We start from the raw sequence: 27054 nt of genomic DNA on the forward strand, positions 1-27054 counted from the left end.
AACTATATGCAATGTGAACATTTATATAAAAGGTCTTGATTACACTGAAAATATTTTCTTATATATTTTTTTAACAGACCAAGAACGAAAACACGACTCCATAATAATCTCTGTGGTTTTGGGTGTTGCCAGTGTTATATTAGTTGGAGTACTTTTTCTGTTTCTAAGGAACAGGAACAGAAACGAATACATACAAGGCAGGTAGCTAATTGTCTATTTTCCATTTTAGAAGAATGCATATGACATAAAACTTGTATTAAGTTATCTCCAAATGCTTACTGTATCCTTACAAAATGTATTTTTCTTTTTTATATGGTAAATTTGAGAACAATGGTCCAGGAGGACCATTTTTTTTGTATGTTGATCTCAAGGGGCCATGTCAACCCATTCCATAACCACTCATTTCATGTATAGCGCCACTTAGTTAAACACAAAAAAGTAAAAATGAGGTGTTGTAATCGCAGGTATCTGTGACCTAACATAGTCAAAACTGCACGAAATTGGAAGTGTAGGATCATTGTGACACCCTCTGAATGCACGCCAAGTTTCGTGGAATTCCGTTCATGGCGGGCCACACAATAAATTAATTTATGTTACTAAACACCAACTGGCCTGTAGGTGGCCGGAGACAGTTTTCTGTGAATATCTCGAGAACCGTAGGGCCTAGGAGGTCCACCTTTTCTTTGTATGTTGGTCTTAAGGGGGCATGTCAACCCATCCCATTACCACTTATTTCATGTATAGCGCCACCTAGTTAAAAATTAAAAAGCAAAAAATTAGGTGTTTTCATCACAATATCTCTGGCTGACATGGTCAAAACTGCACGAAATTGAAAGTGTAGGATCATTATGACACCCTCCAAATGCAATACACCAACAAGGATTCCCGGGACACTGAAAGACCGGGGTACACGAAACTTGGTTGGCATGTAACCCCACATGGATAGCATGGAACCATCGTTTTTCGTTTTGATCTGTAGCCCCCCCACTGTACTGGACCCCCTGAAGGGTAGGGCAGACACAGTTTTTGTGAATATCTTGAGAACCGTAGGGCCTAGGATGACCAATTTTTTCCGTATGTTTGCCTCCAGGGGTCATGTTAACCCATTCCATGTGCACACATGTGCATAAACAGATACACACGCACACACATACATTCACAGTAATCATACGTATGACACATACTCACACAGTAGACATATGTACGCATGCATGCACATGCACAAACACACATATGCAGGCAAACACACTTGTGGGCACGCACACCCACACCCACACACACCAGGGCTTAAATTTCACTGCGGGATTGCGGGTATTGCGCATAATTTGTTCAAGTCCCGCAACTCTAGCCATCATAATGCGAGAAATTCCCGCATACACTTTTACAGCCTGTCTGATGACGTTAATATCTGTCTGTTTCACCGACCAGGACTGCAAGAAATCTAGGAGTTGTTCTCGACAACCAACTAAACTTCTCAGATCATGTTGCCTCAGTCGCCCGGTCATGCCGTTTCGCACTCTACAACATACGGAAAATCAGGACTTACTTGACTCAAGATGCTACCCAACTTCTGGTTCAGGCAATAGTCATCTCACGACTCGACTACTGCAATGCCCTCCTGACAGGTCTCCCAGCCTGCGCAGTGAAACCACTTCAGATGATCCAGAACGCAGCGGCGCGCCTGGTCTACAACCAACCCAAAAGGGCACATGTTACCCCGCTGCTCATCCAGCTACACTGGCTACCTATGGCCCGCATCAAATTCAAGTCTCTAACGCTTGCCTACAAAGTAGTCTCCGGTTCTGCTCCCACCTACTTGAATGCCCTCATACAGACTTACACTACCTCCAGACCGCTGCGCTCCTCTGACGAACGACGTCTAGCTCTACCACCGGTACGCTCAAGCCAATCCAAACTTTTCTCATCTGTTGTTCCTCGTTGGTGGAACACACTGCCAGTTCCTACAAGGGCAGGGACATCCTTTTCCACGTTCAAAAAACTCCTGAAGACCCAGCTCTTTAGAGAACATCTACTCTCATAGCAACACTTACAACAAGTCTTACTGATCCTAGCACTCACCAGCCGTTTAAACTGACAAGTAACTGTTAAAATACAGCACTCACCGACGCACTTATTCTTACTGTACTCTAATGTGTTTTTTTTAAACTGTCCTAAAATTGTGAGAATTGTTCTAAAACTTACTGTTTACCATGTTGTTAGTCGCTTTGGTTAAAAAGCGTCAGCCAAATGTAATGTAATGTAATGTAATGTAATATAGCCTAATCATTAAGTGGCGTGAATGCGGTGCTATTGACCGGACTGATCAACTACCGAGTTGAATTGAACATAGCTTCATGCAGACGCACACACACACGGAGAGAGAGAGAGAGAGAGAGAGAGAGAACCACTTTGCGCTTACGCAAATAGGCTACGCTACCATGGCAAACTTTTACATCTGGAAAGAGCTCCTTGGTAACTATCCTGCTATCTCAGGTCACGTCAACACTTGATCCCAGAAAGATTGTCTTCGACATGTCAACATTTATTGTATCTAATGACATAGAAAACATAATGATTTGCATACACATACCGCACTATGCACAACTTTTATTCACTAGCGACTACAGCCTAAACCCGTCAGGTTGAAGGGGGGCTAATTACTCCATAGAATTACTCTCAGGTATTTTCTTAAAGTGACAGGCACTCAATTACACCTACTCATCACCAATGTGCACTCAATTGGACCTACACACCACATTAAAGATATGCCTAAGTGTTATAGGTTAAACGTCAATATGAGGCATTCAAATGACTAAATATGTTTAGCTAGTAGTAATTACTAGTAAAATGCTATACTTTAAAAAATGCATTATTAAATAAATACACTCTATATGAATTCAAAAATATATGATAGAAACACATCACATAAGCTATCATTTTCAGTGTGTGTTTGTGTGTGTGGAGAGAGTCAAGCAGAATCTAGGATGTCCACTGTTGTGAAGGATCCCACTACAGTATATATTACTGATGACGTCAGGGTGGTGGGGGCCCCAAAATCAAACACTTTTTTAAAAAAAGTATCGAAGTATTGAAATCGCAATTCTTGACTTGGTATCAGAATCGTCCCCCCCTCCCCCCCAAATTGTGTAAATCCCCCCTACATGAATAACCTAAGGGGGGAATTCCCCCCCATTTTGAAAAATGAATTTTAAGCCCTGCACACCCACACACATAAACATAAACGTGTACACGCACACATGCACATAATTCAAGAATTTCTCAGAATTATGAACAGGGGGTGGGGTTGTATAAAATGAATTTTACATGTGAAATCTATGAACTAATCATGTTTTGGTACTTGTTGTCTAGCAGATACTAGTGAGAATTGAGTGTGGATAATGCAATTTAGTGAGACAGTTAGAATCATATAGGCCTTTCAGCATGATTTATTTTTGTGGAAAAAATGTGCTGGACTGGCCGGCGGTCATATTTTGTACCGCTCTGCGGTACATCTAGTTTAAGTTAGATTATGTGTCGAAATCTGGTGTCGTTAAAATAAGGGCGCGATGACGTGGTCGTGTCTGCAGCATAGACGGTAAAACATAATGGACAAAGCGCTGTGTCTGCAGCCAGCCAGCTGTCAATCATAGGTGTAAACAAAAATTGAAAAATTGTGTGTATTGAAGCATCTTGAAAACAATTTTTTCGAATAAAAAGTTGTAGATACAAAAATAGTTTTAGGTGAGAAAAGTGACACGGAAAGTTGGCTACTTGGCCATTGAAATACATGGGGATGGGCGGAGTTACACATTGTACTGCAGCCAGCCACCAGGGGGCTCCGGACTAACGCTCGCATCACTCTTAACAGACGGCACAGTTTCCAGTTCTATCTATGCTCTAGAGGAAAGAACATTATAAACTACGGAGATGTGAAAGAGGGGAAATCTCCATCACATAAATATGTGGATATGCTGGGAAGTGATCTATTTTATGCTGTTTTTCTGTGGAGGTAAGTCAACATGAAGTTTTGTAGGTTTCATGTTTTAGTTTTGTAGGCTTTATGCTTTGATATCACACAAAACTGTTCAGGTAACAAAATAGCCTGAAAGGTTATTTAGTGAATATCTACTAGTTTATGTCTACTCAAATATTTGTTCTGTATTGTACCTGTTGATGTAATTACTCTACAAATAGAATAAAGTTAAAGAAATGTGTTATGTGGTCATTACAATGGCGTTACTGTATTCTGATCCAATGTGTTGGTAGAGACCTTGTTGCTTGGACTATTTGTTAAGCAAACTATCCTCACCTTATCTGCTCTGCCACCATCTGCTCCATTGCACTATTCACCATCTGGGATAAATCCACTATTCTATGGAGCGATTCTGAATATTTTAGCTCATAATCCTTGCTTGGTGCAGTGTAATGCTATAAATTGAAATAGTTACCTTTTTTTGTTCAAAATGAAGCTGACAGTTTAAACATGTGGAACCACTTTCACAATCCATTTGCATGTAGGCCTAAACAAATTTTTGCCGTGTATGGTATTTTGCCTTTGAAAGAAAGAAACGGCAAACCAAAACAGACGACTTTATCATGGATGGTTTCAGTGACAACTGAGCAGTGACACGCTGTTGGTTATTAACTAATGGTTGCATTGCATTACTCTTACCTCTATATTAAACACAGTATTGGAAGAGTACTGAAAACTACTACTCGAGGGACAAAATTGAAATACCATTTGTACACTTGGACTCTAGATCACTTTAAAAACAGGTTGCATCAACAGAAAACTGTTTATATTAAACAGCAATGACCTGCATGGAAATATTTACTCAAATGTCATTAGACTATCTGACAACTTTTGGAGAATAGTACAAACACAACTGAATTCTTAAGTCCTTTACTGAATTGCTTAGGTCTTCTTAATAATATTGCTTTATTTTCTGAAATGGCTTTACCAAGTAATATGATCTAGCAAATGTCAATGCAGACTGTTTGACAGTACATATATCTGTGTTTTTGTAGTTGTTTTTGTACCTTCAGCTCAGATGTAATAAACAGCATGATGGCAGTTAATTAATAGGCCTACATATTTTGCTTCCCTGTCTAGAATTCTGTTCTTCTGAAAATCAAAAATGGATCTCACATGTCGGACTTCAGGGAAGATCATTTATGTTTCCCGTACAGATCTCTCAATTTGGCAATGTGAAGATTGAAGGAAGAGACAACATTGCAATTGTCTTTAAAAGCGAATTTAGAATTGAAGACCAACTTTTTACAAATCATATGCGCTGGGACCATGAGACTGGATACTTCTCTCTTCATAACTTAAGCACTGATGACTCAGGCAAATATGTCATAGAGGACACCGTGGACCAGAACATGAGAAAAAACTACTATTTTCAGCTAACTGTATATGGTAAGTTATGTCGTTTTTGTAGTGACAGTAGTACATTTATTCTTTCATAATCCCTTGTGTCAACACTGATGAAATCATTTCATATTGTAAAGTCCTATTAGACCAACTTATAATGTCTAGGACCAAGAGCCTATTTTACCTTTTGATTTTCATTATTAACTTTAGAATAAATTGCAACCCAAAGCTTGATTCCAACCGAAAAATCACGAATGTTTCATTACATTGTTGCTGATACCCAAGGGAAGAGGAATATGGATACAATGTCACATTAGGCCCCCTGTAAACAATTTTGTCAGGCCTTTATGTTTATTTACTTGAATAGACACTGTATTCTGAATATGAGCGTATGATTTTCTTTAGTTACCGATTCGCTTTGAAGAAAAAAAGTGTGCCAAACTTGTGGCAGAAACAAGGGGATCAGAAACACACATAATACCAGTGGACATAGGTGTTAAACTTTGTAACTAACTCAACCAAATCATGTCTGTTAGATTTTGGTTTTAACTTGGTGGTCTGTGGCTGCTAAAAAAGTGTTAGACGTTATGGCTGAAGCACTGAAGAACTATGGGGGCATGGGAATTAAAGACTGACTCCAGCGTATTACACCCCTAAATCTCGTTCTCCCTTATTTCGGGATTTGGGATCTATCTGGCCCCGTCCCCTTCCAAACATTGTTCACCTGCTACTGTCTGCTGAATATGACACTGTCACTGTCATTGGTCAAAATATAGATCCAAAGCAGAAATCCTCAGCCATGACACTGACTGCTTTGCTATTTTGCTCTTGAAATGTCTTAAAGCAACACCAAAGCACTTTTCCTGTTGCACGCACGCTATTTGTTTATCCAGCACTGGCTTTGGAAATAACGATGTCTACAGACAGGGTAGAGTACGTTGCATGATTTTATGAAAGTATGATGTATTGCGACATCAGAAGCAAGTCAAATTTGTAGTTTCTTTTGTCTCATTCCATCGAACTACAGATCCGCTACCCAATCTGGCAAACTTGCATAGTGCGGTTATAGCCGATAGAGGGTCGCGAAGCGAATGCAGAAGTGCCGTTCACCCTGTTACGAGTTGATGAACCACTGAAACGATTTTGGAAACATTATTTTAAGGTACAAAAAACTCTTTGGTGTTGCTTTAACATAACAGACACCATGGACATGTTAACAAGGTTTTCACTGGATGCTTAACCTAGGCTATATTTTGTATTGTTGCAGAATGTTGTATACACTGACCTACATAGCACAAACTTTTGGATTTTAACATACTAAACATTGTATCCATGGGGCATTGTTGCTGAAGAGATTCAATATTCAAAAAGCTTTGTTGTCCAACATGTTACCATGTTAGAACATTTTCTTTGATTGAAGGCAACGCCTGTTCTGTCCTAATTATGTGTGTGATGTTTGTGGAATATGTAAGGGACTACTTAAGCCACTACAGTCAACAGGGCATAAATAGCTGAAGATGGTTTTCTTGGAGCCAGCAAGTGGGCCTATGTCTGAAGAGCCCTGTTGGATTGGCATTTAGACATGGTTGTTGTGAGAGTCAGTAATGCTTTTTGAGTATCTCAAGGTGTCTAAGATGGTGTCTTTGTTGTTGACTTGTTCTCATCCACTGTGGGTATGAGGGAACTATGGGATGCCAAACACCACTGTTGAGCTGTCTGATGGAGTTGTGGGCATAATTCAAGGAAACACAAGCAAATGATGCCCATTTGACAAACAACTCGCTCATGGAGGTGTCTCTTTGTTACCCTTTCCCTCAGGAAGGAAGGAAAAGGGTATTAATCAGATCCATCCATCTATCTGTCCATCTGTCTGTTCACATACTTTAAAAGTACTGGTCTGGATGTACCTCATCATTTTACGGCTTGAACAAACTGCCTGCATCGCAGCGGTGAAACAGTTCTGTTGTGTGTTGATTTTCATTTCAGTGCCTATGTTAACAGGTTAGAGCTGCCATACTGCCTCCGTCATACTGTACATGTGTGTCTCAGGTGTGGTTTGAACTGCACTATAACCACAACCCAGCTAGAAAATAACAGGGTGCCTTTTTTGTCCGCTTAAAGCGAATGGTTCTGGGCAGAAATACATTGAAAAGACCAGTTGATAGTCCAAATTTGTGCTAAAAAGGGGAAAGTGGAGGCTAGATGTGTTCTATAGCAGAAAACGAATGAAGGCTATTGTTACATTCTGTCGTAAGTTAACATTAGGTGAAAGATAGGCCTTTTCCATACTTTCTCTCTTTCTATGGCAACCGCGGTAAGCAAAATGATATGACTGATTTCTGGAAACAACTTTTTGTTGTCAGACAACTTTTTGGTCTTCATTTCAGCTCTTTAATGTTACTCATTGTGGATTTTTAGCCATTATCAAAGGCGAACTCGATGTAGAAGTTCCTGGTGTGAACATACAAACAGAATTGTTTCTGCGTGGGCAAACTGTATGTGAGTGTGACAGTAGCCAAATAAATAGGTACACTACTGTACCTTATGGTAGCAATTGTAGAGAGCAGAAGTTTGTGTTACAGAAAGTGCTAAGGTACAGAGCAAATACAATATGCCAAGTAATGCCTATAATGATGTGAACGTATTACAAATTGAAATATTAAAATGATAAATGGTGAGAGCATAGGCATACTATTGTATGTATGTTTAATGAAACAGCATGTGGCCTGCAATTGTAGTCTAATAACTGAAACACGGGGTAAGAGATATAACAGCAGAATGGTTGAATCTTAATCATTAATCTCTATCTGCCTTACTTTGAAAAGTGCTGTTGTGAGAAGCTTTCTTTTGGTTAGGTGATTTTTGGTTGGTATCATGATACCTGGAATACTCTATCTTGAGGAAGATAGAAGATGGTTAGTGATTTCAGACACTTTATTTTTTCTCCTAAAGTCAGCTTTCATGTGAATTCATGTGTTAAGAATACTATTAGGAAGAAAGGTACGGCAGCAGTGAATGTTATTAAACATAGGACAGAGCACCCTAGTAGAACATGTATCATACATCTGAGAATAAAAGACAAATGAATCCAGCTAAAAATCTCATGCCAAATGTCAAAATCAAAATCTTTTTAAATCTGTCAACAATCCTTAGATTGTAACATTTTAATCCATGCTGGTCCATTTCTCATGACAGAACTTCAATTTCTTAATTTTTCCAGAGGAAGTTTCCCAACCTCAGGTGTCACAGGATGATGAAAGCTCCTGTATGTGGCGGTGCTCTGTGGAGAATGGCAAAAATATGACTTTGGCCTGGTATAAAGATAATGTGTGTTTGAACCAGACCGGTAACCCTGACAACAACATCAGTCTCAGTCTTCCTCTTGAAATTGAAGATTCCTCCACTTATAACTGTGTGGCTGCCAACCCTGCCATTAATCAGACAACACACCTATCTCATAGTGATACACAACACTGTCTCAAATCTACAGGTATGACAGCAAAAAGCTCTGAAGTAAATTGGATGAAAATATCTACCGTACAATGATCATTTTTATCTGGACTTTTATCTAGACTTATCACTTTTGAGGCTCTTTATAACCACACTTTCAGATCTGAATTTTTAAAATTGTTCTTGAAGCCCAACAACAGTAAAGTCCAAAGGGGACAGAACATTGAAAATCTGGGCCCTACTACTAGGCCTACTGCTAGTCCACTGCAATATTCTTTAACATTCTTCATCTCAGCCTAATAGCAACAACCACAATATATGCAATGTGAACATTTATATAAAATGTCTTGATTACACTAAAAATGTTTTTCTTTTGACAGATGCAGGACGAGAACACGGCATAATAATGGTTTTGAGTGTTATCGGTGTTATATTAGTTGGAGGAGTTTTTCTGTCTCTAAGGAAAAGGAGAAACGAATACATACAAGGCAGGTAGCTATTTGTCCATTTTCCATGTTAGAAGAATGCATATAATGAAAACATTTTATTTTTTATAAAGTTATGAAGTTCTCTCAAACTTTTTATTATATTATCTCTAAATTCTTATTGTGTCCTTACAAAATATTATTTTCTTTTTTATGGTAAATTCGAGAACACAAACGTTTGAGTTTGCTGTCAACCCCAGAGTTATATTAAAAGATACAGCTCCTCTTCTCTGTGCGTGCTATAACTCTAGCTCCCTTTTAGCTATAGGCTAGCTATAAGCTAACTGGTCTAACCCACTTCCAGTGATTTATGCTTAGCTATGCTAATGGTGTAAAACTGGGTTGTTGTACAAGTAAAGGGTATGTATCCTCTTATCTAACTTTGGGGTAGATGACAAATAAAAATATTTCCCAAAAAGTCTGTGTTCAAAGATTACCCATTTCACAGAAACATTTTCAACCAGGCCATACTATGCTCAAGCCTTGTGCTGTTGACTGCGCAGCTCAGCCTTGCACCTGCCAGGGCTGAAGCCCACAGATTGCAGCACCTCAGATTGGGACATGGATATGCTAGCAAGGGGTCTAGAACCCATGGAACCTAGCCTTTGTCGTGAGGGGGGAGGTTTTCATACTAAACAGCTACTGTATCAACTGGCTACAGTTACACATGTTTGTAGTAAAAAAAACAATGTAGAATGTTTTGGGACCAAAATTAATTGTATTTAGATAATACAGTCGTTAAGGACAGAGAACACAACTGTAGTACAGCCATGGATAAGTTTCTTGGATGTACTTAAACATCTAGACCAGGGGTCTCAAACTCAAATGAGCTGGGGGCCAATTCTGCCAACGTCATCTGATTGGAGGGCCGGCTATTTCTGAAAATGCAATGTTATTTTTTTCAAATACCACACAAAACTGCAAACAGAAAGTGCAAGTGTTTTTATCTAGTTTTAGACACCTGTGCTAGCAACCTTAGCTTATAAATAAAATAATGATAAAATAAATATTAATACAAATTATAAAATAAATGAAAAACATAAAAACAGGTATGTGTGTGTGTTTCACACCAAATAAAAATATTTCCTCTCATAACTTTTTTAAACCTGGCAAACTAGGCATCAGGGTTAAGAAAGCCATTGCCAACACCATTGGATTTTTATATCAAAATTTCAAAAGGCCATGGCTTGAAAGTGGTCAGAGATAAAGTCCTACTGTAAATGTAAAAATCTTTGAGTAAAACAAAAGTTTATGAAGGGGGTAAATTTACCCATCTAATTTGTCACTGGATGGCAAGCACCTCAAATTATGCACCTTTCAGTAAATACTGGATGAACATATTTAAGCAGGTTTACTTTCCTTTTTTCATATTACCCACATAACAAATTAACAGGAAAACACCTAAGATGTATACCAACACCTAAGATGCTGTGGTTTAGTAATAGATTACTACAATATAGGCCTATAATAAAGTATTCTGGTCAAACAGTTCCTATCGCGGGTAATCTGCAGTACCCAGAAGTTCGCATCATATTGCGGGTGACTTTGTAGTTCTTTAGAGCCCTATTTCTACTAGCCCTGCTGTCTGTACCACATCCATTACGGACACTATCATCACGATTACCACTGCAACCTCCAAGCTATGTTGGGCAGAGGGTCGAAACAAGCATGGTATGCTTAGTGGACACCGTTGTATACACGCACCTCCATTCCATGACGCACCGTGACTATCACTGTCATAGACGATCGATCATAATCTCCAAAAGGATATTCTTCTTCAGAATTAGAATAGGTGAATAACATAGCTTACCTAAGACTTCATCACACGTGAACGTTTTTCAACATTTGGTGTAGGCCTATTTCTGCTTAATTTCTGCTTCAATTTCTGCAACACTATGGCCTGCATCGCTTCCGTGTCATTACATATGCACGTCTTTGTGTTTCTCGCGTGTAATACAAGTATTTCCTGAAAACTTTGCGCAGCGATTTTGGGTTTGAATCAAGCTCTGGATGTCTTGCACATAGTGGAGCAGAGTAGGCCTACAAATGAGATTTGTCACCGTACCTGGATCTATCGTCTATCGTTTTAAGCAGTATCGTTGTTTGTCGCAATTAATAGCCTCAAGGGCCGGATTACATTATTATTTTGTCATACGTCGCGGGCCGGAATTGGGCAGGACGCGGGCCGGATTTGGCCCGCGGGCCGGGTGTTTGAGACCCCTGATCTAGACCTACAACATAAAAATCCCATAGCCACTTCCCTAAATGGAGATAATGCCCTTATGTTTGCTCTGTCAACATAAGCCAAAGCAGAAGTTGTTAGTAAATAAAGTTTACAGTTTATGATACACTGAACTGACCTTGGATAACAGCATGCAGCACTTCCCTTAGCTACTCCATAAAAATCACATCTATACTCTCTTGTGAGTGCCTAGTGCATCTCACGTGTTTGTCAGTTTCTTTCAGTTTGTGACTTGGTGAAAAGGTCAGTGGTATTTCTGACTATATCCTCAGTATAACACTTGTCTGTTTACCTTATAGCTCAATCTGCAAATGAAGAACCACAAACTGAAGTTCAGTACTCTGAGATATTACACAGTGATATAAGGCTAAGACAGGTCAGTATCACAAGGCTAACTGAATATTACTGACAAACACTCATTCGTTTTATCTCAGAACGTGGAAGATCATTTATCTGTGTAGGCTATGGGTGTGTTTCTGTGAAAGATTGTTAGTGCCTCATACTGAAGCACATTGGTTTAGGCCTACTAATCCTCCCTGTAAGCAGATGTACCTCTTGTAATGAGCATCAGGGTTAGAAGCATTTGATCTATTTTCACCAGAGCTATGTGGGCTCAGAGCAGCAAGAGCACAGCTAGCCGCAAGCCATTTCCTGTTACAACAGACAAGTCTGGGTGGCCACTGAAGATTGTGTGCATGGTGTGACAGTAAATGGCGCCTTGCTCAAGGCTTGTGGAAAAATACCCCTGTCCAGTATCAGATGTCTGGACAGTCCAGTTATGGCACAGTTGACAGCACTTCTTTTCTTCTTTGTGTTTCTGCCTCTTTACTCCTCATTCCCTCCCCTGCTGTCCTGTCCTCCTCCCAGGGACACGGACCACACATACCAGAACTGGATACCGAAGGAGAAGAGCCACCATTAACCTCCATCTATACCAGAACTCAACCCCATCCCCCAGACAGTAATGCGACGGGGAGTGAAAACACTGTCTTGGGACGCCTCTGAAAAACTGCTCATATTTATATTTAACACTTGACATTTCTTTACCCTTGCATAATTGCTAACTATCACAACATTAAGTATTTATCTGAAAAGGTGGTCATGGCTCTACTGCTATGAATGAGATAAACCACAAATATGGGTCTTAATATGCTAATGATCTTGTTCATGATATTAACTTTACAAATATATTAAAAAGCAAGCTGGTATGTTGAGCCTAAAATGTTCAAATGCAATAAACGGAGACAGACATTCCTGGTGGAATTTTTTGTCTTTGAACTTTTGAATTTGAGTGTGTTAGTGTACAAAATGCAAATTGTTCACTTTACAATAAAATTTCAATGACAAGCAACAAGACAATTTACTTGACCAAAACTCCATTCTGTTCCATTTACTGACATCACACAGGCAGGATGATTCCCCCATGGCTGAAAGCCCAGATATTAAAATATAACACCTACTAGATCCATTCATTCATAGATGCATGCTAGATGTAGTCCTGTAGCCACAACTCCAGGTAATAATAATTCAAACCTCCACCAGAGGTCCGAAACAGCGCCTTGATGCAGGAAGCACATTGTGCATCAAACAATATTTTTGAAGATGCCCTTTTATTTCAAAATAATACAATATGTATGTTATTGTAAATGATGGATTCATTTATGTATATGTAGCCAGTTCACCTTGTTTCTGTCTTTTCCCCATGTCTCCCTGTTTTCCCTACATGTCCCACACTGGCCTGCTCCCGCTAACTAGGGGGGCGTGGTGATTAGTTACACACCGGAGTTCGTTCGCACTGATTACTGGCCGGACAGTATAAAACCACCCAGGTACGAAGAAGCGTTGTAAGCTCTGCCTGTTTAACCCCCTAGCGTGTCGGATTTAGTCATCAGGTATGTTGCAATACTCCCGTTTGCTGCCAGACTAATAACATGGTTTAATCAATGTTTGTCTTCACCTGTAGCTTCGTGGTCACCGGCTAGTCTGCTCCTGCTGCCCGTGTGTTAGACACCATCCCTTATTCATTCTACAGGTATGCACCTATGTTTGTCTTAAATCTCTCGTAGTTTATTTTCTGTTTTGAGTCGTAACACTTTCTCTTGTATGCCTGTAGCTGAACGTGGGTGAGTGCTCCCCATACGGCGCTTTGTGCACTAATCGTAGTTACTAACATAGGTATGTACGATGCTTGCTTTAATGGGTAACTTTCTAGGCGGCAGTAGAAGGCTTTATGTTCAATGTCTTTTCTGTCTTGTCCAGGTAGCGCGGCCTTTTCCATCTACGCGGGGTGCATAGCGTGGGTCGTGCTGCTGTCTTGTCTGTAGTTATTTTATTTTGGTGTAGCCTAATTGTGTGCGGTTTTTCAAGTACGTTCTGTGTCTTTCTTTTTGTGGGCATTAATTTAGTGTCTACGTCTGCCTGTGTTTGGGTTTATTTGGCGTTTATGTCAGCCTGCATGTTGCTTGCCGCATTAGTAGAGAGGAACGGGGCATAAGTGGCATATGCTTCATCCTGGTAACTGCTTAGGTTCTGTCTGGTGCTGGCTGTCATTTGCGTGTGTTTGTATTTCTTTTGTCCTGGTGTGCCTGCATTATCTACCATAGCGTCTGTATTGGCTGACTGTATTTTTGCCCCCCCCCTCCCTCCCTCTCCCTTGTGGTGCTGTTTTATTTGTTTGTTTGGCAGATGTGGGGCCCTCTTTGAGGGAGGCTAGTCACCTGGTGGTGGGACCCTGTAGCTGCACATTTGTGGTGTCATTGTTGCTTGCGGTGGGCTGCTGTGTCACTGGTAAGTCACTTTCTTGCAGTGTGTATGCACGTGTGATGGCTGGAACTTAGAACACACCTCCAGTTAGTCTGTCTCCCTCAGGTAAGCCCCCATCTGCTGTATCTTTTTAGCTCCAGTGGAGCCTGGCCCCACTTTAGAAATCACCTGTTCATATTGTATCATAATAAAAGAACAATAATAAATATTTTTGTACTTTCATAACCTCTGACTCGTTTCAGGTATTATTGCAGGACACTCCTCCCTTCCCCCCCCCCCTTTGGTTATTTAATAAACTTATGATTTGACTGGAATTCACGTTGTCTGCTTGGTGCTTTCGGACCTGTGTCAAACCTTCCTTAGCAAATTCTCTTAAAGAAGTCCCAGGGTACTAAGCCCAGGGTGGCGTAGTCGGGCTACTGGGAGTGGCTTATAGCCTCTCTTTCCCTCCTTACTGCTCTGGTCACATATAGACTAACTACTTTGTTTTGATTCAATGTGTGACTAAACTAATACTGCCATATCTGTTATGATTTAACTGAATGCAAGATCACTTTGATTCTCCCTTAATTCTCCTGTAAAGATATTGGTGAGTGATTCTGATGGTCTTGATGTTTAAGTTCAACAACCTGTGTGAACAGGGGGGTAATTAAATGTACACACACAGACTATAAGAGGCAAGTCACTAAGTCTGAGAGAAAGCTGTTTTTAGAATCATGGCTATATGCACCTCCTACATCCGTGCTCCTCCATCATGTCGAATGTTCTCAGCATCTAGAGGAAAGATCATTCTGAACTACGAGGATGTGAAAGAGGGGGAATCTTCATTACATAAATATGTGGATAAGCTGGAATGTTACCTATTTGTTGTGTCTCATTGTGGGTAAGTCAACGTGAGTTTTGTAGGCTTTATGCTTTGATGACACAAAACTCTTCTGGTAGGTTGCAACTTAATAATGTGGTAAAAATTAAGCATTAATCCACAAAGAAGCAAATAGTATCTCACAGGAAAGCCGACCGTACAGCAGAGTACAAATCTTTAATCACGACGCTGGAGACAGGTTACAAACACAAGCATCCTAGGTGAGCATGAGAGCAAAAAGTCTGTTGTAAACAAAGTCTTGCCATTACTTATAGGACTAAAATAGAGTATTCTTAATGTCAAGCAAATATAAAGCAAACTATATCATCACCTTATGTGACACAAGTGTTTGTCCGAAAGTTTTACGTGTTCGTCTCGTCTTACTACGTCGTACTACAAGTACAGCAGGCAGTTTTTAATTGACATCTGCAAAAGCAAGTTTTGCAGCGTTCTGGACTTTGCAACAGAGACGCTAAAGGAACTCGGACTACTCCGGCCTGCAACAACACCGGACTCGCCTGCTACTCCTCCCCCGGAAAGAAAGCGTCGGAAGCGGTGTGCGAGGAAGCAGAAGAGGGGCAAGCGCGGAGGCGTCCGGGCCAGGCTAGCGGCCAGCCCAACTCGCCCAGCCATACCATCCATTCTCCTGGCAAATGTACGATCACTGGACAACAAAATGGATCACATACGACTGCTGAGATCAACGAACCGGACAGTAAGTAACTGCTGTGTGCTCGTCTTCACTGAGACTTGGTTAAATGACAACATTCCGGACTCTGCTGTACAACTGGAGCAGCTAGCATGCTATCGAGCAGACAGGGCCATTGTAAAGGGAGGTAAATCACGAGGAGGAGGAATCTGTGTTTACATCCGTGACGAATGGTGCCGGGACACTGTAGTAGTATGCAAACACTGCTCACCACTGGCAGAGTTTATGATCATAAAGTGCCGTCCTTTTTACCTGCCAAGGGAAATTACTGCGATTCTGCTAGTCGCAGTATACATCCCGCCTACCAACAACAACAGCGATAAGAACGCGGCTCTTAGTGAACTGTACCAGGCTGTCAGTGAACAACAGATGGCACACCCAGACGGTTTCACCATCTTCACTGGAGATTTTAACCATGCTGATCTCAAAACTGTACTTCCAAAGCTACACCAGCATGTTGATTTTCCAACAAGAGGAGATAACAGCCTGGACCTGGTCTACACTACACACAAAGGAGCATACAAAGCCACCCCCTCCCCCACATTGGACTTTCAGACCATATCACTGTTATGCTAATGCCCGCATACAGACAAAGGGTAAAAGCGAACAAACCGTTTCGTAAGCAGGTAAAAGTGTGGCCTGAGGGAGCCTCCGATGCTCTTCAAGACTGCTTTGACACAACAGACTGGGAAATGTTTAAGCAGGCAGCCACTTACAACAACCAGACAGACATAGAGGAGTATACAGACACTGTAACCTCTTACATCACCAAGTGCATTGATTATGTGACCCACACAAAAGACATCATCACTCGGGCTAACTGGAAGCCATGGCTGACAGGGGATGTCCTCAGGCTGCTGAGGGCCAGAGACAAAGCCTACAGAGCTGGGGATGAAGCTGGCATGAAAACAGCGAGAGCCAACCTGTCCCGTGGCATCAAGGAAGCAAAAAAGGAATACACTCACAAGATAACCACCCACTTCAAAGACAGCAGGAACGCACAAAGCCTATGGCAGGGCATTCAGGCCCTCACGGACTACAAGCCCGCGCCACAGAGCTGTGAGAGCAACATCCCTCTGCTCAACAACCTGAACCGCTTCTTTGCTCGCTTTGAAGCACAAAACAGCACCTGCCCACAGAAGACCCATCCCCCTCTACATGAACAGCCCCTGTGCCTCTCTGCCGACAGCGTGAAGAGGACACTTGCTGCTATCAACACCCGTAAGGCAACAGGTCCAGACAACATCCCAGGTCGTGTGCTGAAGGACTGCGCAGGGGAGCTTAAGGATGTCTTCACAGACATCTTTAACACTTCCCTGAAGCAAGCCATCGTCCCATCATGTTTCAAAGCTGCCACCATCATACCTGTGCCGAAGAAAACTGCTCCATCCTGCTTCAATGACTACCGCCCTGTGGCACTGACACCAATCATCATGAAGTGCTTTGAGCGGCTTGTCATGTCACATATCAAAGCCATTCTCCCCCCCACCCTGGACCCCTTCCAGTTTGCATACCGAGCCAAGCGGTCTACAGAGGATGCAATCTGCTCTGCCCTCCACCCAGCCCTCACCCACCTGGAAAAAAGAGACTCATATGTGAGATTGCTGTTTATAGACTTCAGTTCTGCATTCAACACCATAATACCACAACAACTCATCTGCAAGCTTGACAAACTGGGACTCAGTACCTACCTCTGCAACTGGCTACTGGACTTCCTCTGTCAGAGGCCCCAAGTAGTACGTGTTGGCAACAATACCTCAAGCAGCATCACACTGAGCACAGGGGCCCCCCAAGGCTGCGTGCTCAGTCCGCTGCTCTTCACCCTGCTGACGCATGACTGCACTGCAACCTACAGCAACAATCACATAGTGAAACATCACCAAGGGCGACGAGACTCAATACAGGTTGGAGGTCGACCATCTGACCACGTGGTGCAGGGACAACAACCTCCTGCTGAACGTCAGCAAGACCAAAGAGATTGTTGTTGACTTCCGGAGAGGTCACACCCAACACCTGCCACTGACCATCGACGGTGCTGTGGTGGAGAGAGCGAGCAGCACCAAATTCCTGGGGGTGCACATCAGTGAAGACCTCTCCTGGACCACCAACACTGCATCACTGGCGAAGAGAGCTCAGCGCCGCCTGTACTTCCTGCGGAAACTCAGGCGAGCAAGTGCTCCACCAGCCATCATGACCACATTCTACCGAGGCACCATTGAGAGCATCCTCTCCAGCTGTATCGCTGTGTGGGGCGGAAGCTGCACTGAATACAACAGGAAAGCCCTGCAGCGCATAGTGAACACAGCTGGAAGGATTATTGGTGCTTCACTCCCCTCCCTGAAGGACATTTACACCACCCACCTCACCCGCAAGGCGACCAAAATTGTGAGTGATGCAAGTCACCCCGCTCACAATCTGTTTGATCTACTGCCCTCTGGGAAGAGGTACAGAAGCCTGCGCTCCCGCACTACCAGACTCACCAACAGCTTCATACACCAAGCTGTAAGGATGCTGAACTCTCTCCCTCCTCTCCCCCCTCCACCCTCAGCTACATAACATCCTGGACATTGGACCCAAAATGGCCGCCTGCACTACTCCACTTGCACACTTGCACACTTGTACACTTTACAACTTGGTGTTGTTGTCCTGAAAACACAACACTTCTGCTGCTCTTACATAACTTGCACCACTATGCCACTTTCTTTCTTACTTAGGTCAAAACAAAACTACCCAAGCCTTTTATTGGCCTGACTTTGCACTAGTATTTTATTGACTGTCTATGCACAATTTCAACCAAATTTTGCTGCTCTTATTTTTTCATTATTATATGTGCCCTCTTATTTACTTATTTACTTACTTTTTTGTTTACTTGAATGTTATGTTTGTATGTGGACCTAAATTGGTAAAATATGTCTTGTCTTCACCGTGGGATAGTGAGAAACGTAATTTCGATCTCTTTGTATGTCTGGAACATGTGAAGAAATTGACAATAAAGCTGACTTTGACTTTGACTTTGACTTTGACTTTATCTGCTCCATTGCACTATAGCGCTAAGACCATATCATACTGTAGATGCTTTCAGTGACAACTGAGCAGTGACATGCTATTAGTTAGTTACTGGTTGTTATAGGGACTTCATGCAACATCAGACCTTCGTAAATTCCAACCTCCGATAGAGGAAAAATGACATAAACGCAAAGTTGGGTCGGATTTTTTGTTCAGAGACTCATGTGGAAGCCTTGTGCCCCGATGTATCCGACTTGACGTCACTATCATATTCTCCAACCACGGCGGCCCCTTACAACAACACAAGAGGCGAATTTCACTCCCATTACAAATAGGCATGGTATTTATAAGTAAATTAACACTACAGATAGAAACACTCACCCGAGACATTTTCCTTCTTGCTAAACCATAGTGAACAGTTTCAATAACTTATTTATGCATTTCCTGTATTTGTTTTCTGAGCTAATCTCATGAACACTCTTTTTTGGGAGGTCGGGATTTTTAAAGTTGGGTCCTCTGAGCTTACGAACAGCATGAAGGCGCTATTAGTATTGAACACCATATGGTACTGAAAACCGTACAAAATGGAAATACCATTTGCACAGTAAGACTCCAGACCACTCTAAACACATGTTGCATGAACAAAAAAACTGTTTACATTACAGCAATAACCTGCATGGGAATTATTTTGGACAATAGAAAAAAAATCTTTTAGAGAATAGAAAAAGCACAATTGAATTCTAAAGTCTCTACTGTATACTGAATAATTACTCATGTCTTCTAAAAAATAATGTATTTTATGGCATTGTATAGCCTTTCCCAAGGAATAATATAAGTGTTGATGCAGAATGTTCAGCCAGCCAGCTAGCGTTTGACAGTACATTTATTTATGTTTTTTCTCTAGTTGTTTTTGTTGCCTTCAGCTCAGATGTAATAAACATGATGCTAGTTTATTAATACCTATTTTGTTTCCCTTCTTAGAATTATGTTCTTCTAAAAATCAAATTAAATAAAGAAGGACCTCGCAAGTCAGACTTGAGGGAAGATCTATTACGGTTCCAGTACAGATATTTAAATTTGGCAATTTGAAGTCTAAAGGTGGAAAAACTATAGCATATCTTTTTAATGGCCAAGTTTCAATTGCAGAGTCAAATTTTGCAAATCATGTCCACTGGAACAATCAGACTGGATACTTCTTTCTTCATAACTTAAGGACAAGTGACTCAGGCAAATATGTCATAGAGATCTCTAGGGACTCAAGAAGTCATTATTATTTTCAGCTAACTGTGTATGGTAAATTGTATAAAATTACAGTGCAGATGTACTTTTATTCTATCATAATTCTGTAATAATACTGATGAAATAATCTTAAATTGTAAAAGCCAAGTCTTATAAGACTAATTTAAAAGGTTTATGATCAAGAGCTTGTAACATCATTGACTAAGTTAATAAATTAACTGTGTTGTATTCTGAATATGAGGGGATGGTTTACTTTATTAAGTTACAGATTCTCTTTGAATATGCAACAGAGGAAGACTTTGACAGGAAGAAAAAAGTGTGCCAAATTTGTGGCAGAACCAAGGGAGCAGGAAAGATACATCAAAACCAGTGAAAATACAGTCACAAATAAATCATCATTTGGAAATGTATAATGTCTTAATTAAAACAATGAGTAAAAATCCAACCTTTAAGGACATCAATTTTCTTTGTGAATGAATAATGTATCGTAAATAAATAAATGTTTTTCCTTAAAATACAGGGGGCATAAGTAAGGACACCCCTTAAATTCCCATAAAGGGCAGGCAGATTTTTATTTTTAAAGGCCAGTTATTTCATGGATCCAGGATACTATGCATCCTGATAAAGTTCCCCTGGCTTTTGGAATTAAAATAACCCCACATCATCACATACCCTTCACCATACAAAGAGTTTGGCATGGGGTATTTTCCATAAGATCATCTCTCAATGCAAATCAGATCAGCTATGAGGTTAACTGAAATAAAATCATGCCAATGTTTGCATGGAATTAAAATAGCCCCACATTGTCACTCACACACCCTTATATAGAGGTTGGAGTATTAAAAAGGGTATTAATCAGTTCCATCCATCTATCTGCCCATCTGTCTGTTCACATACTTTAAAAGTACTGGTTTGGAACACACTGCCTGCATCGCAGCTGTGGAACAGCTCTGTTGTGTGTTGTTTTTCATTTCGCCACTTGCAACTTGGCAGCTATGCAACACAGGCATTTTGCAAACATGTAACAGGCCATTTGTTCTGGTTGTTAAGGCAAAGGGTCGCCTTATCTCGGTTCCTCTGTATAACCATCCAGATCATGCTGGAAATTGGCTTCTCCTTGGTAATATTATGTGTTAAGGATGAGGGTCTGCAGTTGCCTGACTGCTGTAGTTGTCATATGTCTTGGTAGTATTATTTGTTTAGGAAGAAGATCTCCAGTTGCCTGACTGCTCTTTGTAACATTTTTGTGAAGTATTTTGGTGGTTGTGGTACACCCTGATGTGTTATAATACAAGGTTGTTGGGTATAATTACTTGCATATGGCATTGTGAAGTTTGGCCATTGTGACTATCCCCAACAAATAGGACATGCAACAAACACAAAAGGCATCACGGGACATACAATGGTATGTGGTAGTATGATATAATCTGATCTATATACAATTATAAATGGTGAGAGCATAGGCATAGTATGGTGTGTATGTTTAATTAAACAGCATGCAGCCTGCAAGTTTAGTTGCTGAAACACAGGGTACGAGATGTAACAGCTGAATGTTTGAATTTTAATAAAGTGCTGACATTCACTTCTATCTGCCTCACAAAAGTGCTTTTGTAAGAAGCGTCCTTTTGGTTTGGTGATTTTTGGTTGGTATGATGACACCTGTATCTTGAAGAAGATGGAAGACGGTTGGTGATTTCAGACATAGTTTTTTTTCTAAAGTCAGATTTCTTGTGCACTAAGGTGTTAAGAATTGCATTCAAGGAAGAATGAATGCTATAAACATATAAATTATATAAATAATATGCATCTAAATCCAGCTAAATATTTCATGCCTATTGTCAAAATTGAGATGTCTTTCTAAATCTGTCAACATCTCTTAGACCATAACATTGTAATCCATGCTGATACATTTCTCAAACCTTCACTTTATCCTTTTCCAGAGGAAGTTCCCTAACCTCAGGTGTCACTGGATGATGAAAGCTCCTGCACTTGGCGGTGCTCTGTGGAGAACGGCAGAGATGTGACTCTGGCCTGGTATAAAGAGAATGTGCTCCTGAACCAGACCAGTAACCCTGACATCAACATCAGTCTCAGTCTTCATCTTAAAGCTGAACATTCTTCCACTTATGACTGTGTGGTAGCCTAGAAATCTAGACGCACCCTAGCGGCGGCAAATTAATTTGCCCAGCCTGTACGTCTAGTATCAAACCATAGGGATTTCTATTGGCTGACGCTGTGGACTTCATCTAATCACAGCGCTCTATTTTGTTAGAGAGTCTTAAGGCGGGATTAACAGGATAACGACAGTCCTGCGACGGTGAACAACAAGGAAGGTGGCTATGGCGAACGAAGAGCGGTTGTTTGAATCGGCGTTGGCGTCAACTTTGGAGGACTTGTGCTTTTCTTTGAAAGTTGAGCAACACAATGCACTTAAGTCATTCCTTTCGAAGAAGGATGTATTTGCCGTTTTGCCGACCGGATACGGATATGGTCGTAGCGCTGCCCTATTGCATGCCTAGGCAGTTTGAAAGACAATTCTCTGCCCGCCCCTTGGATTAAGCGAGGTGAATGGTTCGATTACAGACTATACATTTAAATGATATAGGATGGCCCGCCAGGCTAACTGTGTGGCTGCCAACCCTGCCATTAATCAGACAACACGCCTATCTCACAGCGATACACAACAGCAATGTCTCAAATCTACAGGTATGACAGCAAAACGCTTGGAAGTAAATTGGATAAAATATCTACTGTACAATGATCATTTTTATCTAGAATTTTACTAATCACTGTTGAGACTCTTTAAGACCGCACTCTCAGATCTGACTTGACACAAATATTTTTTTTTAACTGAGCCTGAAGCCCGTAAAGGCCAAAGAGGACAGAACATTTAGTGTCAGGGCCCTGAGGCTCTGTAATGATCTTTCAGAGGAAATCAGTTTAGGTGTCCTCCTCCTTCCTGGATTTGTTTGAGTTTGAATGGTGATTAACATAGTTATTTCTGATAGCAGTAGCATTATTATTATCATCATCATCATCATCATTATAATAATAATACTAATAATAATAATGATAATAATAATAATAAAATGATTATCATTACTATCCTACTACTACTACTATTATTCCACTGCAGTATTCTCTAACATCTGATACTATTAGAGTATTCTTCATCTCAACCTAATAGCATCAACTATATGCAATGTGAACATTTATATAAAAGGTCTTGATTACACTGAAAATATTTTCTTATATATTTTTTTAACAGACCAAGAACGAAAACACGACTCCATAATAATCTCTGTGGTTTTGGGTGTTGCCAGTGTTATATTAGTTGGAGTACTTTTTCTGTTTCTAAGGAACAGGAACAGAAACGAATACATACAAGGCAGGTAGCTAATTGTCTATTTTCCATTTTAGAAGAATGCATATGACATAAAACTTGTATTAAGTTATCTCCAAATGCTTACTGTATCCTTACAAAATGTAATTTTCTTTTTTATATGGTAAATTTGAGAACAATGGTCCAGGAGGACCATTTTTTTTGTATGTTGATCTCAAGGGGCCATGTCAACCCATTCCATAACCACTCATTTCATGTATAGCGCCACTTAGTTAAACACAAAAAAGTAAAAATGAGGTGTTGTAATCGCAGGTATCTGTGACCTAACATAGTCAAAACTGCACAAAATTGGAAGTGTAGGATCATTGTGACACCCTCTGAATGCACGCCAAGTTTCGTGGAATTCCGTTCATGGCGGGCCACACAATAAATTAATTTATGTTACTAAACACCAACTGGCCTGTAGGTGGCCGGAGACAGTTTTCTGTGAATATTTCGAGAACAGTAGGGCCTAGGAGGTCCACCTTTTCTTTGTATGTTGGTCTTAAGGGGGCATGTCAACCCATCCCATTACCACTTATTTCATGTATAGCGCCACCTAGTTAAAAATTAAAAAGCAAAAAATGAGGTGTTTTCATCACAATACTGTATCTCTGGCTGACATGGTCAAAACTGCACGAAATTGAAAGTGTAGGATCATTATGACACCCTCCAAATGCAATACATTTCCCGGGACACTGAAAGACCGGGGTACACGAAACTTGGTGGGCATGTAACCCCACATGGATAGCATGGAACCATCGTTTTTCGTTTTGATCTGTAGCCCCCCCACTGTACTGGACCCCCTGAAGGGTAGGGCAGACACAGTTTTTGTGAATATCTTGAGAACCGTAGGGCCTAGGATGACCAATTTTTTCCGTATGTTTGCCTCCAGGGGTCATGTTAACCCATTCCATGTGCACACATGTGCATAAACAGATACACACGCACACACATACATTCACAGTAATCATACGTATGACACATACTCACACAGTAGACATATGTACGCATGCATGCACATGCACAAACACACATATGCAGGCAAACACACAAGCACGCACACCCACACCCACACACACCCACACACATAAACATAAACGTGTACACGCACACATGCACACAATTCAAGAATTTCTCAGAATTATGAACAGGCAAGATGGGGGTGGGGTTGTATAAAATGAATTTTACATGTGAAATCTATGAACTAATCATGTTTTGGTACTTGTTGTCTAGCAGATACTAGTGAGAATTGAGTGTGGATAATGCAATTTAGTGAGACAGTTAGAATCATATAGGCCTTTCAGCATGATTTATTTTTGTGGAAAAAATGTGCTGGACTGGCCGGCGGTCATATTTTGTACCGCTCTGCGGTACATCTAGTTTAAGTTAGATTATGTGTCGAAATCTGGTGTCGTTAAAATAAGGGCGCGATGACGTGGTCGTGTCTGCAGCATAGACGGTAAAACATAATGGACAAAGCGCTGTGTCTGCAGCCAGCCAGCTGTCAATCATAGGTGTAATTCATTTGTTAATATAACATTAAAAAAAATCATTTCAGCGAGAAAAGAAAAATTGTGTGTATTGAAGCATCTTGAAAACAATTTTTTCGAATAAAAAGTTGTAGATACAAAAATAGTTTTAGGTGAGAAAAGTGACACGGAAAGTTGGCTACTTGGCCATTGAAATACATGGGGATGGGCGGAGTTACACATTGTACTGCAGCCAGCCACCAGGGGGCTCCGGACTAACACTCGCATCACTCTTAACAGACGGCACAGTTTCCAGTTCTATCTATGCTCTAGAGGAAAGAACATTATAAACTACGGAGATGTGAAAGAGGGGAAATCTCCATCACATAAATATGTGGATATGCTGGGAAGTGATCTATTTTATGCTGTTTTTCTGTGGAGGTAAGTCAACATGAAGTTTTGTAGGTTTCATGTTTTAGTTTTGTAGGCTTTATGCTTTGATATCACACAAAACTGTTCAGGTAACAAAATAGTCGGCAAGGTTATTTAGTGAATATCTACTAGTTTATGTCTACTCAAATATTTGTTCTGTATTGTACCTGTTGATGTAATTACTCTACAAATAGAATAAAGTTAAAGAAATGTGTTATGTGGTCATTACAATGGCGTTACTGTATTCTGATCCAATGTGTTGGTAGAGACCTGTTGCTAGGACTATTTGTTAAGCAAACTATCCTCACCTTATCTGCTCTGCCACCATCTGCTCCATTGCACTATTCACCATCTGGGATAAATCCACTATCTATGGAGCGATTCTGAATATTTTAGCTCATAATCCTTGCTTGGTGCAGTGTAATGCTATAAATTGAAATAGTTACCTTTTTTTGTTCAAAATGAAGCTGACAGTTTAAACATGTGGAACCACTTTCACAATCCATTTGCATGTAGGCCTAAACAAATTTTTGCCGTGTATGGTATTTTGCCTTTGAAAGAAAGAAACGGCAAACCAAAACAGACGACTTTATCATGGATGGTTTCAGTGACAACTGAGCAGTGACACGCTGTTGGTTATTAACTAATGGTTGCATTGCATTACTCTTACCTCTATATTAAACACAGTATTGGAAGAGTACTGAAAACTACTACTCGAGGGACAAAATTGAAATACCATTTGTACACTTTAAAAACAGGTTGCATCAACAGAAAACTGTTTATATTAAACAACAATGACCTGCATGGAAATATTTACTCAAATGTCATTAGACTATCTGACAACTTTTGGAGAATAGTACAAACACAACTGAATTCTTAAGTCCTTTACTGAATTGCTTAGGTCTTCTTAATAATATTGCTTTATTTTCTGATATGGCTTTACCAAGTAATATGATCTAGCAAATGTCAATGCAGACTGTTTGACAGTACATTTATCTGTGTTTTTGTAGTTGTTTTTGTACCTTCAGCTCAGATGTAATAAACAGCATGATGGCAGTTAATTAATAGGCCTACATATTTTGCTTCCCTGTCTAGAATTCTGTTCTTCTGAAAATCAAAAATGGATCTCACATGTCGGACTTCAGGGAAGATCATTTATGTTTCCCGTACAGATCTCTCAATTTGGCAATGTGAAGATTGAAGGAGGAGACAACATTGCAATTGTCTTTAAAAGCGAATTTAGAATTGAAGACCAACTTTTTACAAATCATATGTGCTGGGACCATGAGACTGGAAACTTCTTTCTTCATAACTTAAGCACTGATGACTCAGGCAAATATGTCATAGAGGACACCGTGGACCAGAACATGAGAAAAAAGTACTATTTTCAGCTAACTGTATATGGTAAGTTATGTCGTTTTGTAGTGACAGTAGTACATTTATTCTTTCATAATCCCTTGTGTCAACACTGATGAAATCATTTCATATGGTAAAGTCCTATTAGACCAACTTATAATGTCTAGGACCAAGAGCCTATTTTACCTTTTGATTTTCATTATTAACTTTAGAATAAATTGCAACCCAAAGCTTGATTCCAACCGAAAAATCACGAATGCTTCATTACATTGTTGCTGA

At 40.5% G+C, this 27054-nt stretch overlaps 1 protein-coding gene and 1 long non-coding RNA gene across 10 annotated transcripts in view; both read left to right on the plus strand.

The window, feature by feature from the left end:
- Positions 1 to 3878: 3878 nt before the first annotated feature.
- Positions 3879 to 27054, plus strand: part of LOC121708943 — a 29398-nt gene continuing 6222 nt past the window's right edge. For 2 of the 8 annotated variants that reach the window (XM_042091937.1, XM_042091922.1), the window contains exons 1-2: positions 25299 to 25428; positions 26515 to 26823. In XM_042091937.1, the coding sequence (XP_041947871.1) occupies positions 25380 to 25428; positions 26515 to 26823 (358 nt within the window). In that variant the 5' untranslated portion in view covers positions 25299 to 25379. Of the gene's footprint in view, positions 4010 to 5113; positions 5423 to 7353; positions 7379 to 8597; positions 8868 to 9207; positions 9316 to 11853; positions 11931 to 12421; positions 12449 to 22763; positions 22840 to 25297; positions 25429 to 26514; positions 26824 to 27054 lie in introns of those variants that run through there. The other 6 variants (XM_042091930.1, XM_042091961.1, XM_042091944.1 and 3 more) reach the window with 6 other exon arrangements.
- Positions 13235 to 14741, plus strand: LOC121709096. 2 transcript variants are annotated; one of them, XR_006031838.1, is made up of 3 exons: positions 13235 to 13586; positions 13668 to 13677; positions 14240 to 14741. It is a non-coding gene; the product is annotated as an uncharacterized LOC121709096 (long non-coding RNA). The 2 variants fall into 2 exon arrangements; XR_006031839.1 differs by lacking the exon at positions 14240 to 14741 and adding an exon at positions 13814 to 14149.

Source organism: Alosa sapidissima, chromosome 1 (genome assembly GCF_018492685.1).
Source record: "Alosa sapidissima isolate fAloSap1 chromosome 1, fAloSap1.pri, whole genome shotgun sequence".
NCBI lineage: Eukaryota > Metazoa > Chordata > Actinopteri > Clupeiformes > Clupeidae > Alosa > Alosa sapidissima.